The sequence below is a fragment of the Patella vulgata genome, chromosome 4 (genome assembly GCF_932274485.2).
Source record: "Patella vulgata chromosome 4, xgPatVulg1.2, whole genome shotgun sequence".
Classification (NCBI taxonomy): Eukaryota; Metazoa; Mollusca; class Gastropoda; family Patellidae; genus Patella; species Patella vulgata.
In genome coordinates, this window is record NC_065882.2 from 81,624,830 (window position 1) to 81,643,956 (window position 19,127).

Genomic DNA, 19,127 nt, shown 5'->3' on the forward strand with positions numbered 1-19,127 from the left:
AAGACAGGATATTTATGTGGTGTGATAGACCTTTAGAATCGATGGTGGGCTTCGTGCGCGAGATAGGATATTTAAGTGGTGTGATGGACCTTTAGAATCGATGGTGGGTTTTGTGCGCGAGACAGGATATTCACGAGGTGTGATGGAGCTTTAGAATCGATGGTGGGTTTCGCGCACGAGACAGGATATTTACGAGGTGTGATGGAGCTTTAGAATTGATGGTGGGTTTCGCACGCGAGAAAGGATATTTACGTGGTGTGATGGAGCTTTAGAATTCATGGTGGGTTTCGTGCGCGAGACAGGATATTTACGAGGTGTGATGGAGCTTTAGAATCGATGGTGGGTTTCGCGCGCGAGAAAGGATATTTACATGGTGTGATGGAGCTTTAGAATCGATGGTGAGTTTCATGCGCGAGACAGGATATTTTTCGAGGTGTGATGGAGCTTTAGAATCGATGGTACTATATCTTCTGTTGTTACTGACCTGATTTCTGGTAACATATGACACCGCCATCATTGGCATCAAATCCACATTTTTCACGATCAGGAGTGGTATCGTAGCCACACTCTGAAAAACTGCTCTGTTGTGCTGTACACGACACATTTCTGATTAATATAGCTTTGGTGTTTTTAACTATGTGTAGATATGACACACCCCCTTTAAATCCCAGATCTTTACAAGCGAGATTAGCGTCGACGTCATCCCAACCTTGCATACAAACACGGCCCCATACTCCGTTACGTCTAATTTCTACAATACCGTGATGATCTCCACTTAATCCATCTGATGCCAGACGTACACCCAGTCCTGTAAATACACAACAATAACATAATTCAAAGAGAGAGAGAGAGAGAGAGAGAGAGAGAGAGAGAGAGAGATGGGGTTTAACGTCCACTCGACACAAACTAGGTCATTTCGGGACTAACACATGGTTTTAATTTTATTACAATAATTCGCTTGCGCGTAGGGGTCTTTAGCAACGGGAGGAAACCGGAATAATTCAAATAAATTAATAATACAGGAGGGGGGGGGATGAGGTTTAACTTCCACTCGACACAAACTAGGTCATTTTTGAGACTCACATATGGTTCAATTTTATTTTAACAATTCGCTTTGCGCGTATGTGGGTTTTGGCTGTGGGAGGAAACCGGAGGCCTGGCGACCCTACTCCTTGTCACGTACAAGCGGAGAATCGAAACCAAACTACTTGACTCAAAGACAGCCCTTATGATATGATGCAACACGCACGCCTTATTCACTCAGCCCATCAACCATATAAACATGCATATATTGGGCTATGATATAGGTATATATCGTTTATACATCTCATTATGGTCGCTGATTTAAATAAAATACTGTTGGATTACTCCGGTATTCCGTAAATAAATTAATATTTCAATCATCCATCCCTTGAAGTTGAACCCGAGGGCAACGACGAGCCTCATAATGTTTGGTTTCAGAGCCTTAGTTTTACACAAGCAGTAACAAAAGAAAAATTAATGATAAACGCAGCCATAACGAAGATTAACAAATACATAACTATCGCTCGAAAACCATATATAGCTAACTGTACTTCTCCACAAGTAGCATATCTCTTGTGTTCAGAATGAGATTGCAAAACGTAGACGTGACGAAAATTCCAGTTTGATTAAAATACAGATCTATATTTCGTTTCGTTTTTTTTATACTTTCAATGGCCTCTACTACATGAAGATCTGAGGGTTGTAGTAGGGCATCGCGTCAGGGTTTATACGAACGGCTTTTGACCCTATGACATCAGACATTTGATTAACAAATCAGCGTTGATGTTTCTAGTAGGATACCAACAGTTCCGTGCATCGCACGCCAAGAACTCGCTGCAACAGATTATTTCATTGGCTAATCCACCATATTAACCAAAAAGTGGGTTATATAACAACTCTTTCAAATTCTAGTGTAGTAAAGACAAGTAAAACGAAATTATGAACTATAAAAAAAACGAAAGGAAATAGGATTGTTGACTTACCCGTATCGTTGAATGGTGTTGTGGAACAAGCTATGCCAGCATAATAACCGCTAGTACAATCTCCCTCAGTAATAGTACAGTTAGAGATATCAGTATACCCCTCTTTACATACTATTAGTTTTATACCAATTTTATCAGCTCGTAGGTCACCAAACGGAGACCCTGTTAATACTCGACCATAAGTAAAATTCTGTCCAAGGCTCTTACAGGCTACAGTGGCAACGGTATTGTCCACACCTGTATCACAAACACCTGACCATTTCTTGTTATGGTAGACTTCTAGACCTCCCATAGTAGCTCCAAATCTTGTGTTGGTTCTCACTGTAAAAAAAAACAGCACATAAAATGGCTTTATCTGTTTAAGACTTTTACAAAGGGACCAACCTAAATCTACTGCCATCTAGGCCGACTCAAGCCATAGGACTATGTAAGACCCAGAGAGAGAGAGAGAGAGAAAGAGAGAGAGAGAGAGAGAGTAGAGAGAGAGAGAGAGAGAGTTTAACCTCCACTCCACACAATCTAGTTATTTCAGGACTAACACATGGTTCAATTTTATTTTAATAATTCGCTTGCGCGTAGGGGTCTTTAACAGTGGCAGGAAACTGGAGAACCCAGAGAGGTTGGACAGGTGACCCTACTCCTTGTCACGTACAACCGGGGAATCGAAACCACGCCAATTGACTCAATGACAGACCTTATGATACAACGCACACATGCTAACCATTCGGCCATTCAACCCCCCGATTAAAATTATAACTCTAACAACAAATCAGAGACGAAATATAAAAACAAAAAGTTTGCTAACTTACCATTTTTGTAACAAAATACCGAGGCGTCATCTTGATGGGTGGTACAGGGCAAGCTAAAAGGCCAGCTAGGACTACTGGATGAAAAGTCGTCATTAAATCCACGATGAGGGCACTGGTGGATGGCACTTTCACTTCCTGTACACTGGATGTGACTCAACCAAATAGGTCCGGTTCCTTGACCATATCTGGCGCCTGATTGTGCCACCCCATCATTAAATCCTTGTTGACGACAGAAAACGGCTGCGTCTGAATAGCTCCAATACGTATCACAAACAGTACCCCACACACCACCCACACTTATTTCAACTCGTCCATAATAACTGTCACCATCAGTCATACGATATTCAATACCTGAAACAATTCATATACGATACATTCAATATACAATATTCAATACTTGAAACATTCAATATACGATATTCAATACTTGAAACATTCAATACACGATATTCAATACTTGAAACATTCAATATACGATATTCAATACTTGAAACAATGTATATATGATATTCAATACTTGAAACATTCAATATACGATATTCAATACTTGAAACAATGTATATACGACATTCAATACTTGAAACAATGTACACACTATTAGTTATACGATCTGCAAAGATGATAAACTTATGACCTGTGACACACAAGCCTAGGAACATTCGTCCACCTATCCTCTATATAAAGTTAATCAATCTAATTAAAACGCAGATCCTATTTCGTTTCGTTTTTTATAGATCAAAATTTCGTTTTGTTTGTCTTTACTACACTAGGATCTGGAAGAGTTGTTTTATAACAGGTGTTATGGCGACTTCTTAGCGTGCCATGGATGGAACTGTTGGTAAACCATTACAAACGTCAACGCTGATTCATTAATCAATGTCTGACGTCATAGGGTCAAAAGCCGTTTCCTACGATAACTGACGCGAAATTCCAGTAAAACTGGTCAGATCTTCATGTAGTGTAGGCCACCGAAACGAAATATAAATGTGTATTTTAATCAGATTAGAAGTTTATGACCTACCTGATGTATTGTAGCAGAGTACAGAAGCAGTGTGGTCACCTGTACAGTTACCTAGTCCCATCCTATCTGAAAACTGGCAACTCGACAAATCATCTTCTGTTCCGGAACAAGTCACGTTACTCATCCAATACGGTCCTAATGTACGTTCAGACACAAACGTGCCTAGATTCGAGTGTTGATAGGCAATACCATTTAAATGTCCATGACTTTTACAATAAACCAAGGCTTCCTTATCGGTCCAGTTACTACCGCAGATTCTACCTTCAACACCGTAATGTTCTACAGTCAGCTTGCCTTCCGTTGAGCCATCTTCAGTAGTTATAGTATATCCTGAAACAAAGACGATACACGTCAGCTTTTAAACAACCATGAACGACAACATTATCTCATGCAAGTCCCGACCCTAACCCTGGACCTAGCCCTAATGCTTACCCTAACCTTCACAATCTAGCCAACAATCACGTGCCCTAACCTCATTTACATCTCTCCAACCTTGAAGAAAACTGAGCTGGCCTTAACCAAGTAGATTTAGCCATCCAGCATTAGAGCGAACTGCAAGGGAAGACAACTCTGATTCGGAAATTGGCACGATGGGAGCATATGGACCTAGAATCAAGCTTGATATCGCAATTATTAGGTCATATGCTATTAAATCTCCAAAGCTTAAAATAAAAGACAGAGCTCCCATATGTAAATGCAATTTTCGAAGCAATACTAAAATATTTTTTCTGTCACTTCATCACATGGTTAATTCAAATCAAATGTTACCTGTAGCGGTAGCCTCTGTTTCATTTTGGAAACAGACCACTGAAGCATAGAAACCTGAATCACATTTCTCTACTTTCAGACAATCTTTAACAAACTTCTCCTCTCCTGTACATCTCACTGTCTTATTGGTCAATATCGTTGTTGAAAGCGCATTGGTAGTACCATAAGCAGAACAACAGATAGCTCGCCCGTCTGTGTAATTCAATTCTCTGCATACAACTGATGCTGCCTTGTCGTTGAAACCTTTATCACATACCCTGTACCAGTTTCCTCCATCGTTTATCATAACTGGTCCGTTATTTACAGTTTTACCTACACCCGTACTTAGTTTTACTGAAAGAGAACAATGTGGCTCATCAGCGCATGCGTATTTACACATAATACAACAATCGGGTGGCACTAGAAAAGACCCTTGTGGAACACCGGTCATGATGTTTTTTTGTTATTAATTTCGTGTGTAAAATTATGATTTAGGTCTCTGATAGATTCCGATTTTAGAACCATAGAAGTGGTTCACTACATTCATTGAAACACAGGCTCGTGCAAAGTGAAAAATCTCTTTCAAAAACTAACATTAAGCCGTGACTAGGTATGATGTCTAAAGTCTATTGTGTTTACACATGACTCGGAGAATACCCACGAAGTTAGGCAGGTGACCCTACTCCTTGCCACGCAAGAGGTCGAAACGATACCACTTGACTCATTGACAAAAGCGCATCCACCCAGCCACAACCTATAATAAATTAACGTATAAATGAAAATAAATGGGGTTTAACGTACTACTTCGAACTTATGAATACGCGGCCAGGGTTTTTGTTAAGTACACACCAAAGTGTACCTGGAACTCAGACGACTAGACGCGGTGCCAGGCTTTTTAATGCAGAACGGGGGGCTTGGCAAGGACAGCTGTCTAGTCATTCGGATGAGACGAAAAACTGAGGTCCCGTGTACACATTGGTGTGCACGTAAAAGATCCCTTGGCAGTAGGAATTCGATATAAGAGTGGGACATAGTGCCGCTGCCCGGGAAAAAATTCCCTCATAGCACACTGTATGGCGTATGCCCATCTTCATTAGCCTGGCCGGAGAAGAACAGTAGGACGTTAAACCCCATTTCATTTCATTTCATTTTCGTGCCAGGCCTTTCATCCATAACAAAATAAAATTGCCTTACCGGAAGTGTAACAGAAAACCTGCGCATCTCTGGTATGTGTTTGACAACTTAATGTTGAAGCTTCAGTCCATCCTTCATGTGGGCAGTCATTCAAGGTCTTTTCTGGACCAGTACATCTCAGATTACTCTCCCACACTTCACCTGTAGCATTCATATTGTAGTCGTTATAATCTGCATCACCATCAACAAATCCTAAACCTCGACAGAATACTGTTGCTTCACGTTTATCCCAATATCTATCACAGACCGTACCCCAAACACCGTTAACAGCTACCTCAACTCGACCCCACTGATCTCCACCACCAGCCAGTCGGTAAAATAATTCTGTTAAAAAAAATACAAATACATTAAAACATTTATCCATATCTTGTTGAAACACAGTCTGTCTGAGCAAAGGGAGAGAGAGAGAGAGAGAGAGAAATGGGGTTTAACGTCCACTCATTTCAACACAAACTAGATTATTTCAGGACTAACATATGGTTCAATTTTATTTCAATAATTCACTTGCAGTGGAGGGAGTGGGGGAGGGGGGTTGAAGACCTCGGTTCTGCAACACAGACCCCATATCCTATCACCTTTCATAACCTTAACCTTATGAACTATTTGAACTTGCACTGCTATTATCTCAGCACTAACATATTGCCTGGTACCGACCCCATATCCTATCACCTTTTGTAACCTTAACCTTATGAACTATTTAAATTTACACTGCTATTATCTCAGCACCAGCCTATTATCTGGTACCGACACCCATATCCTATGACCTTTCGTAACATTAACTTTATAAACTATTTGGATTTACACCGCAATTATCTTAGCACTAGCATATTATCTGCTACCGACACCCATATCCTATGACCTTTCGTAACTGTTGCTGGCTTTGATCCCGTGCCTTATGACCTTTGGTAATCTTTAACCTATGAACTATTTAAAACTTACCACTATTATCATAACACAAAACCCCTGCATAGTGCCGCGATTCACAGGTCTCAACACTACCAAATCCATCGTGAGCACATTGCCCTATGTTAGACTCAGTTCCAGTACAATTCATATTGGACGTCCAGTATGGTCCAGCATAATTGAAAAACTCAAACGATGACTTGTAATGTCGGTATGATTGACCTTTGGTGAATCCCAGCTCCTTGCAAACAACGAGAGCATCTGCGTCGTCCCAGCCGTCTGTACATATTCGACCAGCTACACCATTATACATAACTTGTACAGCACCAGTATAGGTGGAGCCACCAACAAGACTCACGTTGTAATCTACAATATCAAATATACCTTCATTGATGTTTCAAATAGTTTAAAGTAAATATTGCATAGCAATTTAATATACATGTATGTTTAAAATATACATGTATGTTTAAAATACACTGTTTTGTACATTCAATATACTGTACTGTACATTCAATATACTGTATTGTACATTTAATATACTGTATTGTACATTCAACACACTGTATTGTACATTCATTATACTGTATTGTACATTTAATATACTGTATTGTACATTCATTATACTGTATTGTACATTCAATATACTGCACTGTACATTCAATATACTGTACTGTAAACACAGTATACTGTTCTGTACATTCATTATACTGTATTATACATACTATACACTATATATTGTACATTCAAACTACTGTACTGTACATTCTCTACACAATATACTTTACGATACACAAAATATACTGTACTGTACATATTAAACACAGTATACTGTACTGTACATTCTAGACAAAATGAAACCCACAGATTTGAATGTTTTAAAGGACATGTATTTCTCTACTACCACATAAGTCAAGCGGTGTATATCGTAACTAATGAATAGTGGGTTAAATTTGAATGTGTACCTACCTCTTTTATCACAAATTTTTCACATACAAGAACCTTTTTTAACTTTAATCTTTTTAAGCCCACTTCATATTTAAATAATTCAATCTATTCGTTATATCATAACTAATGTATTGGAGAGAGAGAGAGAGAGAGAGAGAGAGGGAGGGTTTGACGCCCACTCGACACAAAATAGTTCATTTCGAGACTAACACATGGTTCATTTTTTTTTTATTTCAATAATTCGCTTGTGCATAGGGGTCTTTAGCAGTGGGAGGAAACCGGAGGACCTGGAGAAAACCCGCGAAGTTGGACAGGCGACTCTACTCCTTGTCACGTACAACTGGGGAATCGAAACACCGCCACTTGACTCAATGACAGACCGTGTGATACAGCGCGCGCACGTGTTAACCATTCGGTCATCCACCCAGGGGTTAATATTGAATGTGTACCTACCTAACGGTTTGACTCCATTGAAACATGCCACTGAGGCGTACTCTTGTCTATAACACAGTGATAGAGATTCATATTTCTTGAAACTACAATCAGATAGACTCGTTTCACTTCCGGTACAGTTCAACTCTGACATAACAGCAGAATCGAAGTTGTACCCGTATGGACTGCAGCACAAAGCCACACCACTTTCGAATCCCAAAACCTTGCATGCAACAGCTGAAATATAATTAAAACAAAATTTTATGAAATAAAACACACACTGTTTACCATGGAATGCTCTCAAGATTTTGAAACAAGGGGAATAACTGTTATTATGGAATATCATTAAAAATAGATTTATGTCAATGTAGTCTCGGTGCATTATTCACTGAGCCACAGTGGCCCCCAGAGTAATGTTAAGCCCTGTACACACTGGCAACTTTGACTAGGTGCGATGTTGGTGAAAACGTTGATAGTGTGTACAGTTCGGAAACATTCGGTAACATTCGAAAACATGTTGTCTAAATGTTGCCGGAATAAATACAACATCAATTTTGTTGCCGAGATGCTAATGAACCAGAAATGGCAGCTACCAGCAAGGAATGGTTGTTAAGTTGCCTAACATGTTGTCGAACTGTTGTCGTGGGTATACAGGGCTAATTTTTTGTTGCCCAGGTGTGTTGCCGAGATGTTTCCGAAAAAATTGGCAATGTGTACAGAGCTTAATGCTTACCAGCATCGTTGTCATCAAAACCTGCTTCACAAATGGTTCCCCATCTTTCATTCTGATAAGCATGAAGTTTCCCAGTAGATTTACCATCACCTCTCTCAATCCTCACTGAAACAGACAGTAACACATACAAAATTACCACATAGGGTAGTCCGGGAGATGGGGGTGGGCGGGGGCAATGAGGTTTCACATATACCATCCCAAGAGAACAATACCGTGGGATTACAAATGAAGTTTAAAGTGGTTTTCGACTGAGGAATTGTGGCTTCTTCACAATGGTAGCATGCATTCCACCTGACAATTAGATGTTAATAATACTCTCCACCAATCAGCAACTTGCTACTTTACTGTGGCTGTGATTAACGTTTTGCGACATTACCCATTGTAGTAGTGTGGGAGAAAGGACTTTATTCACAACCTTAAAAATACTTATTAGTGGGAACACATTCTTGGAGCTGGGTGCTATTATGGTTATTGGACCGCAACAAAATTGCTTAGATCTGCAAGCGCGAACAGTTCTTTATCTAAATCTCGCATACTGCATCTTTACATGAAGTTCCCGTAGTCTTAAATTCCGTAAAAAAAGAAATGAAATGGGTATTAACCGACTTATGATATCGACACGTTTTTAAGAATTAATACCTGAATTATAATGCTACGAGTACTTACCCTCTCTAAAGCAGTTGACATAAGCAGCATATGATTTAGGAATAGCCTTGTTGTAATCTATATCCCAGTTTGCCCCACATTCTAGAAAATTCTTTTCCGTACCGTCGCAATCAACCTCTGACACTAGTACATTATCCCTGCTGTCTGATGTTATTATGGGATAATATTCTTCACCACCTTTATAGCCAGCAGCTTTACAAAATACTTTAGCATCCAAATCACCGAATAAAACTTTCGATACGGTTCCCCATCTTCCGTTAAAATAAATCTCGGCCCTTCCTTGCGTACCCGTTCCATTAATTCTATAGAGGATACCCACTGTAAATACAAATAAATAGGGTTTAAGGTCCTACACGTCTCTTCTGCATCGATTGGACTAATGAAGATGGACATGCGCCATGTAGTGTGCTATGAGGTAAATTGAACCGGGACACTGTCGCTACGGTCTACTTTTATTTCGAGAACTCAAACTGTAAAGGGGGTCTTTAACGTGCATGCCAGTGATGGCACAAAGTTTTTTTGTTTCATTTCAGACCGAAAGAAAGAACTGCAATAGGCAGATTTAACTCTTGCATAATGTTTGTTTAAGTCTGTAATAGAGAGAGAAATAGGGTTTAATGTCCACTCGACAAAACTAGGCCTTTTCAGGACTAACATATGATTCAATTTTATTTCAAAAATTCGCTTGCGCGTAGGGGTCTTTAGCAGTGGGAGGAAACCGGAGGACTCAGAGAAAACCCACGAGGTTGGACAAGTGACCCTACTCCTTGTCACATACAACTGGGGAATCAAAACCACACCGGTTGACTCAATGACAGACCTTATGATACAGCGTGCATGTACCTGTGTAATAAACAACCACGAAAATAAAGAAACACCCTTACCACTGGAGTCTGTACAGATAACTCGTGCCGCCTTCCTACTGCTACCACATCCATGATCAACTTCAAACTTATCGTACGTACAGGCATCTAATCGACTCGTAGAACTCGTACAATTCACATGACCAATAACAAACGGTATTCCGGTGGGTAAGGTTGTCGACGGGAGGGCGTAACCATTCAAAAAATTCATATGTTTACAAACAGTAGAGGCTTCGTCGTGAGTCCAGCCGTCAGCACAGGCCGCGCCCCAAACGTTTTCTCTGGATACGTTTACAATTCCAGAATAAGGTGTACCTTGTGATAAAACAACGTCTAATGCTGTAAATAAAAAGAAATGTGGATTAACTTCAAGTTTTTTGCACCAACCTGGCCAACTGTGTCCAGAACGTCTTCTATTTATCGAATTCCAACTGTTATGGTTTCTTGTACCTACACACAAACGTGTACACAGGACCACTTTCTTTCGTACCACCAGAACGACTAGACAGCTGTCCTTGTCAGTCCTGCACCACTGACAAGGGGAAACCATGTTCGAAAATCCCGATGAACTTTCTCGGCCAATGACGACCAATGCCGGGATCGAACACGCGACCTCCTGATTAGCGAGTCAGAGTCATACCCTCGTAGCCACCGTGGTGGGGACAGAAAGTTTGGATATGGTGCATTATCTATTCAAGAAATTAATATGATTATTACTAACCTGTAGTTCTGGGTTCGTCCGTACAGAAAACCGAAACGTACTGTCCACTAGAGCAGGTACCGTAGTTTATTTTACAGTCCTGAATATCAGTCTCCTGGCCTGCACACATTACGTCAGTTATACCTATAGGCACCAAGGGACTTATAGATCCAAGACTAGAACAACATTGTCTTGAACCACCAGTATATTTCAGCTGTCGACAAAAGACATTAGCACTGGTATCATCGAAGGTATTATCACACACTGCCAACCACTTGGTACCGTTGTTTATTTCAACACGTCCATTTTGTCGTTTATTGTGAAGGGAACCAGAGATTCGTACTGAAATATATGGGATATTTCAAATATATAATATCGTTACTAAATACATTGAACATTTCAAATATAGTACCCGTTAAAATACACAGTACCCTTCCCAAGATATAGTGCACTTCAAAATACACTGTACACCATTCTAATTACATATACTGAGCGCCATGGAAAATGCATCACTTAGTTTTTCGTATAACAAAATGATCCTGTAAACATATCTTATTTATTTTGCTTCTTATTGTGAACAATATTCAAATGGGAACACATCAATAACAACACATTTGTACACTTATGGATGTTTAATCTGTAATCAAGGGTACAAAGTCAGAGGGGTCAAAACCAAAAGTACGGCACAGATGTCAGTAGCGCGTGTGTACTCCATGGGCCATCATCACGGTAGGCTACAGCATTAACGCGACCCATGAAATGTGAAGCCTCCCCACACCATTACACTTCCCCCACCCCATCGATTCGTTTCGAAGATGCAGCAGTCTGCAAGACGTTCCCCAAGACGTCTCCACACACGTTGACGGCCGTCAGCGTGATAAAAAGAAAGTGACTCTGATCACTTTTTAAATATATAGTACCTTTCTAAATACATGGTACCCTTCAAAATATAATATAGTATTCTTCAAAGTACATTGTACCCATCAAATAGTATATAAAGTACCCATAAAAATATAAAGTACCCATCAAAATATAAAGTACCCATCAAAATACACAGTACCCCTATCAAAATATAAAGTACCTGTCAAAATATAAAGTACCTGTCAAAATATAAAGTACCCATAAAAATATAAAGTACCCATAAAAATATAAAGTACCCATCAAAATACACAGTACCCCTATCAAAATATAAAGTACCTGTCAAAATATAAAGTACCCATCAAAATATAAAGTACCCGTCAAAATATAAAGTACCCGTCAAAATATAAAGTACCCGTCAAAATATATAGTACACTTTAAACTATCTAGTACCTTTGAAACAGGCTGAACATTGTTTAAGTATGCAATACGGATATGACACTTTGCCCGGACAGTGCCGTTTCCGCTTAGTCATTAATCAGTTCCAAATGGGTACACGGAAGTTACTTCGCCAGGAGCACAAAATACACTTAAAGCTATAGTCATTTATCAGGTCCAGGAGCATAAAATACACTTAAAGCTATAGTTTTCATGCGTAAACATACTAATCAGGGGCCTGTTTCAAGAAATTTTAACTAAGATAAAATCCAGATTTTAGTAATTTGATTGGATAATATTAGGTTGATTTTAGCGCTTAGCCAATCAAAATTGAAGTATCTACTAAAATTTGGATTTTATCTTCAGTTAAGATTTGGAGAAACAGGACCATGAGGTAAACCAACTAGATACGTCAAAATTTGACCGACTGAATCCCCCACCTGGAACTAGGTAAACTAAAGTATACTTACTTTTATCATAGCATCTGATAAGTTAGAACTATTATCATGAAATGAAATGAAATGGGGTTTAACGTCCTACTGTTCTGCTCCTAACTGGGCTAATGAAGACGGGCATACGCCATACAGTGTGCTATGAGGGGAATTTTGCTCGGACAGCGGCACTACGGCCTACTCTTATATCAAATTCCAACTGCCAAGGGATCTTTTATGTGCACGCCAATGTGTACACAGGACCTCGGTTTTCGTACCATCCGAACGCCTAGACAGCCATTCTTGTTAGGCCCTCCGTCTTGTAACACCGACAAGGCAGAGAACTATTATCATACTTACTATTATCATAGCATCTGACGGCCACATCATAGATATGAGTATCGCATAGATCATCTGCTTGTCCAAAGCCTGCTAAAGAACAACCGAATATACTTTTCGTATTTTCATCACAATCCATTTCAGTAATGTGAATTGGTCCCTTCGATTCTCCATAACTTCCCATGTCCAAAACAATACCGCCCATAAAGTCTAGTGCTTGACATATAACATTAGCTTCCCTTTCTCCTACACTAAATCCACAAATACTTCCCCATGTTCCGTTAATCTGAATCTCAACACGACCCTCGTTATGTGTTCCGTTCTGTAATCGTAAGGACACATTTCTCATAGCTGAAAAGAAATGGAAGATGGCATCAGAATAATGAATGAAGATCCAGAAAAATTTCATTTGTCCAAATTCATTATTACATTTGAATGACTAATGTTAGGTTCCCAGTGTAGTGTGATAGAATGACCCTATTGAGTCCGCGATCTGGTAGGTGTAGATACGTTCGAATATGTTTCGATACGATCATCATGATTTCTACGACTGACCTCAATATATGATAAGATCTGATAGGATCACCACGATTACTCCACAATTAAAACCATGATTTCCATCGTAGCGCGGTTCGTGATAGTGGGAACCTAGCATAAGCGAAAAAAAACCCAAAAACATCCAGCTGTTCTCGTCAACACGTACAGGTGTGCCAAAGACCAGGAATCGAATGTGACGTCATCACAGCCACCTTGGAATTGTGTAAGTCAGTGTGTAAACTGGACCTCAGTTTTCATCCCATCCGAACGACTGAGCACGGTTCCTTGCCAACAATCAGACCGTAGCTCGTTTTAAACTATTAAGAGAGAGGGAGGGAGAGAGAGAGAGAGAGAGAGAGAGAGAGAGAGAGAGAGAGAGAGAGAGAGAGTTTAACATCCACTCGACACAAACTAGGTCATTTTGGGACTAACAAACGGTTCATTTTTATTTCAATAATTCGCTTGCACGTAGGGGACTTTAGAAGTGGAAGCAAACCAGAGGACCCGGAGAAAACCCACGAGGTTGGACAGGCGACAATACTCCTTGTCAGGTACAACTGGGGAATCAAAACCATGCCAGTTGACTCAATGACAGACCTTATGATACAGCGCGCACCCACGTGCTAACCATTCGGTCAACCAACCCCCCATGACTATGAAGACACCAGATGCCATTGTAAAACTTACCAGGGTCATTAAAGCAGTAAGCAGCAGCATCATTAGCGTTGTTTCCACAGCTTTTGAGATTACCCCATTTAAAATTCGGACAATCTGTAAGTCTAGTTTCTTGACCTGTACAGGACATGTTGCCTACCCATCGTAACTCTTGAATATCAGACAATATTCGACTATTACTGTATCTAAAAACAACACAAAAATATAATTGTTTTAAATGATGATGATGATGATGATGATAGCAATAAATACAAGATGACGATGATGAACATCTGATTAAAACACAGATCACATTTCGTTTCCTTTTATATAGTTCCTAATTTCATATTATTTGTCTTTACTACACAAGGATCTGTAACAGACGTCCTGGTTGAAGTGAGGGATTAGCCAATGAAACAGTCTTTTACGGCGAGTTCTTGGTGTGCGATGCACGGAACTGTGGGTAAACCACTAGAAATGTCAACACTGATTGAATAATCAATGTCTGGCGTGATAGGGAAAAAAGTCGATTGTAAGACTCCTGACGTGACCTCACAGTACAACCAGTGAAATCTTCATGTAGTGTAGGCCATCGAAAGTAGAAAAATATGAAATGAAATATAGATCTGTATGTTAATCAGACTGATGATGATGATGACTTGAAATGAATTAAAATGAAATAAAATGAGGTTTAATGTGCTACGTTTTTGCACCAATCGGGCTAACGAAGACAGCTTTATGCCGTTTCGCCCACCCTTCGTAAAATTCCAACTGTCATTTAGGGTTCTTTTACGTGTACGCCAGCTTGTACACGTCCCGTCAAAACAATTGACAAGGTGAACCCCAGTGGAAATTCACGGGGAACTTTCTCTGCCAACAGGCACTCATGTCAACTCGGAACTGATAGCGATTACACTTCACACGTGACTGTTAATTTATTCATCATGTGATCACTAAAATGACGAATACCTTAGAAGAAGAATCCCAAAGGCATGGTCAGTTTTGTCACAATTCTTTTAATACATCATTGTCGACATCATCAACATTAATTTTGAAAAGTGTGTGTCTTTGTTTGCTTCCATTTTGAATATTTATAAAGTCACATGACACACGCCTCTTGTCACGTGATGCCTTTATTCATGTTAACGAATTGACGCCAATTGCAAAGGCACCAGCGTTAGTAACCAAATAGGAGCATACATTATCCATTAACTTACCGATAGCCAAATCCCCCGTAATAACCGGCTTCCTTACAAACGACGTCAGCATCATGTTGTGTGAAATCATCAGCACATATAAAACCATCTTGTAACATATGTTTAACGATCACACGGCCATGATATTTATCAGACACCGACACAGAATAAGCTGCAATATAAACACCAATTCAAGGTCAAATAAAATGAAATGGGGTTAACATTCTACACGGACTGGACTAATGGAGGCGGGTATACGACATAAAGTGTGCTAAGAGGAAATTTTGTCCGGATAGCGGCACTTCGGCCTACTCTTTTACCAAATTTTAACTGTCAAGGGTTCTGTTCTGTGCACAGGGTCTCGTCGTGCAGAACTAACAAAGGGCAACACGGTTAATCCCGATGTTCTCGAATAACACCGGGATCCAACATGGAATTTCCGGGTTAACAAGCCAATGTTTTACTCACTGAACCACGGCGGCTCCATAAAGGGATTACAGTCGCTGATCGTTATTTGCATTTTCCGGGCAATATTAAAAGGTTCATGACCTAATCCACCTTAAAATTAAATCAACGGTAGATAATCTCCAGGGTTGGGGGAAATCAGATAGAAAAATGAAATGAAATGGGTTTTACGTCCTCCTGTTCTCGATTGGGCTAATGAAGACTGGCATACGCCATACAGTGTGCTATGAGGGAAATTTTGCCAGAACTGCAGCTCTACGTCCAACTCCTATATCAAAGTCCAACTGCCAAGGGATCTTTTACGTGCACACCAATGCAATCGAATGAAAAGAGGCCCATCAAAAGGATTTTTTTTACTATTTGAATGACCAGACATTATGTTTTGCGAGCTCCGCTGTCCTGAATAACTGTCAATTGGGAGACCGGTTAGTAAATCTTCTCGGACAACACTGAGTTCGAACCCGAGACGTCCTGGTTTGTCAGCCAGTAAAGACGAACCCGAGCTGTCCTGGGTTGTCAGACAGTGCCACTGAGGTCGAACCCGAGCCGTCCTGGGTTGTCAGCCAGTGCCACTGAGGTCGAACCTGACCCGTCCTGGTTTGTCAGCCAGTGCCACTGAAGTCGAATCCGAGACGTCCTAGTTTGTCAGCCAGAGGCACTGAGGTCGAACCCAAGACGTCCTAGTTTGTCAGCCAGTGCCACTGAGGTCGAACCCGAGCCGTCCTGGGTTGTCAGCCAGTCCCACTGAGGTCGAACCCGAGTTTGTCAGCCACTGCCACTGAGGAAATAAATGGAATAGAGTAAAAGCCTTACTGTCTGTGTCCATGGTATTGGAACAAATCACCGATGCATATTTGTTAGAGTTACAAACTGGTGCGAATTCTTTCATACTGCAATCTTCTAATTTAGCTTCTGATCCAGTACACGAGATATTAGACACTCCGATGAACACTTGTATATCACCAAAAGCCGAACAACACAACGCCTTGCCTGTAAGAAAACCTAGTTCTCGACACATCACCTTGGCGTTGGTATCAGTGAAACCCTCGCTACAAACTTTCGAGTAGGAATATCCAGTCCAATATTCAACTGGACCGAACGTAGCATTATTTGGAAGTCGAACTGAAAAATAAAAATAATAATATTATAATAAAAGCGAGTTCTTATATTGCGCACAATGTCATCAATATTAATGCTCAAGGTGCCTTTAGATCTCCAATTAGCACTAGGCAATGATTAGTCTTTAACCGTTATTCAAAACAGCCAAGAAATTATGAATTCTTTATGTTCTAGGACAGTGATCTCAACCAGTCGTACGTAACTAACGTACGAAGATTAATTGGTGGCTAGCTTTTTTTTCGCACGAATGTCTATTTTGCTCAGTAATCCCAGCCAGAATTTGGCTATTTTCTAAATTTGCGTTAAAGTTTAAAATATTGTTTTAGAACTGAAATAAATTAACTATTAGTCAATCCCAATGCTAAAAACATCAACAGAATTGATTGTGTATATCTGAAATAGACACGACCGACGCACAAAATAGTGCCAAGATGGCAGCCTCTATGAACAACCATTCGCAGACGCTGTCATTGAAGACAACGTCAATTCTACGAGTTGTAGATGTTATTTTTGTGAAAAATCATTGGAAGAAGAGCGAACATGTTGGGATTGTACGAATCATATAGTCTTTATGGGTGCAAAGGACACAATGCTGAAGATAAACCTATTGTTTACAATGTAACGTGTTGTTGACCTCATGACCCATTGACGTCAATGTAATGATGTGTAGATCACATGATATGGATATCATGGCTACTGACTGTGTCTGAGATACTTCTTCGCAGGTAGCGTGTCTCAGGTGTTCAGACTGCTCAACCAATGTGCCGCGAGATCTTCATGAGTATGCTGCAAAATTTTGAACGGCACACTAAGGAAATGTGAAAAACCAGGTGATCCCAATTGAGTATTCACTGGTGTTTACTGGTAAGTTCATAGCTGTGTTTTTCTTTATTTAGTTTGAGTCATTCTATGTGACTATGACTAGTCTGTGTCTCCGGTTATATGCCGTCTATGACTTGCCAAGTTTTTAATTTACAAAATTCAAATATTTTTTATACATATAAATAGCCATGTGTGCCGCTATTTTTTCATGTGCATGTGTTCCAAGGTGTGCTGTTGGCAAAAAAAAGTTGAGATCCACTGGTCTAGGATAATGAATTCCAAAGGTTTGGTACAGTGCAGTGCAGGATTAACCTTGTGGAGGGCCCGGGACATACCAACTGTGCGGGGGCCCCATTGTTGTTTGTTCAAATTGTTCGTACTGACCGCGGACCGTGGATTTAACTCTGTAATTCAATACTTAACATAAAAGTAGAAGGTATCTTTCAACCCCCACCCCCTCTCACTTCCTCTCTTTTTCTTTCTTTCTCTCTCTCTCTCTCTCCCCCCTGGGATATAAACTCTCTATATTTATATTTACCTCTGGGATAACAATAGACACCCACATCATTGTCATGATCTAGACAATATCTAGCACTGTTGTTCCAGCCACGGTTAGGGCAGGTGAATATTGACACGTCATCCACACGACATCGCATCTCATCCATATATACTGGACCAGCACCATTACCATAGCGAGATCGGGCGTAGGCCAGACCTTCTACATAGCCTAGCTGTTTACATAATGCTCTAGCATCATATCTCGACCAGGCATAATCACAGATAGTTCCCCAAACACCATCGTATTGGATCTCAACACGACCATAGTTTTCACCACCATTAGCCAGTCTCACATCAACACCTACATATACAAAACGGAAACATATTTAAACAAAATTAAAGATAAATGGAATAAAGATGAGACGTAAATAGAACAAAAGTTGGGACGTAAATTGTACAAAGCCGAGAGCTGAGACAATAGTGGAACAAAGACTAGATCTTCAAGGAACAAAGGTGAGACATAAATGGATCAAAGATGAGACGTAAATAGAACAAAGTTGGGATGTAAATGGTACAAAGCTGAGAGCTTAATGGAACAAAGACAAGATCTTAAAGGAACAAAGATAAGATCTTAAAGGAACAAAGATGAGAGGTAAATGGGGCAAAGATGAGACCTTAATGGAACGAAGGTGAGACGTAAATGGAACAAAAACGGGATCGTAATGGAACAAAAACGGGATCGTAATGGAAC

The 19,127-nt window shown here is 40.1% G+C and overlaps 1 protein-coding gene across 1 annotated transcript in view; it reads right to left on the minus strand.

Moving 5' to 3' along the window:
• Positions 1 to 19,127, minus strand: part of LOC126817079 (deleted in malignant brain tumors 1 protein) — a 78,226-nt gene that overhangs the window by 6,172 nt on the left and 52,927 nt on the right. The window contains exons 15-31 of the mRNA XM_050543866.2: positions 18,417 to 18,737; positions 16,751 to 17,059; positions 15,494 to 15,644; positions 14,310 to 14,482; positions 13,107 to 13,436; positions 11,041 to 11,361; positions 10,341 to 10,658; positions 9,457 to 9,774; positions 8,791 to 8,895; positions 8,079 to 8,294; positions 6,717 to 7,046; positions 5,778 to 6,101; positions 4,605 to 4,937; positions 3,837 to 4,166; positions 2,816 to 3,166; positions 2,007 to 2,327; positions 485 to 808 (exon numbers count right to left, since the gene is read on the minus strand). Of these exons, the coding sequence (XP_050399823.1) occupies positions 485 to 808; positions 2,007 to 2,327; positions 2,816 to 3,166; positions 3,837 to 4,166; positions 4,605 to 4,937; positions 5,778 to 6,101; positions 6,717 to 7,046; positions 8,079 to 8,294; positions 8,791 to 8,895; positions 9,457 to 9,774; positions 10,341 to 10,658; positions 11,041 to 11,361; positions 13,107 to 13,436; positions 14,310 to 14,482; positions 15,494 to 15,644; positions 16,751 to 17,059; positions 18,417 to 18,737 (4,875 nt within the window). The remainder of the gene's footprint in view (positions 1 to 484; positions 809 to 2,006; positions 2,328 to 2,815; positions 3,167 to 3,836; positions 4,167 to 4,604; positions 4,938 to 5,777; positions 6,102 to 6,716; positions 7,047 to 8,078; positions 8,295 to 8,790; positions 8,896 to 9,456; positions 9,775 to 10,340; positions 10,659 to 11,040; positions 11,362 to 13,106; positions 13,437 to 14,309; positions 14,483 to 15,493; positions 15,645 to 16,750; positions 17,060 to 18,416; positions 18,738 to 19,127) is intronic.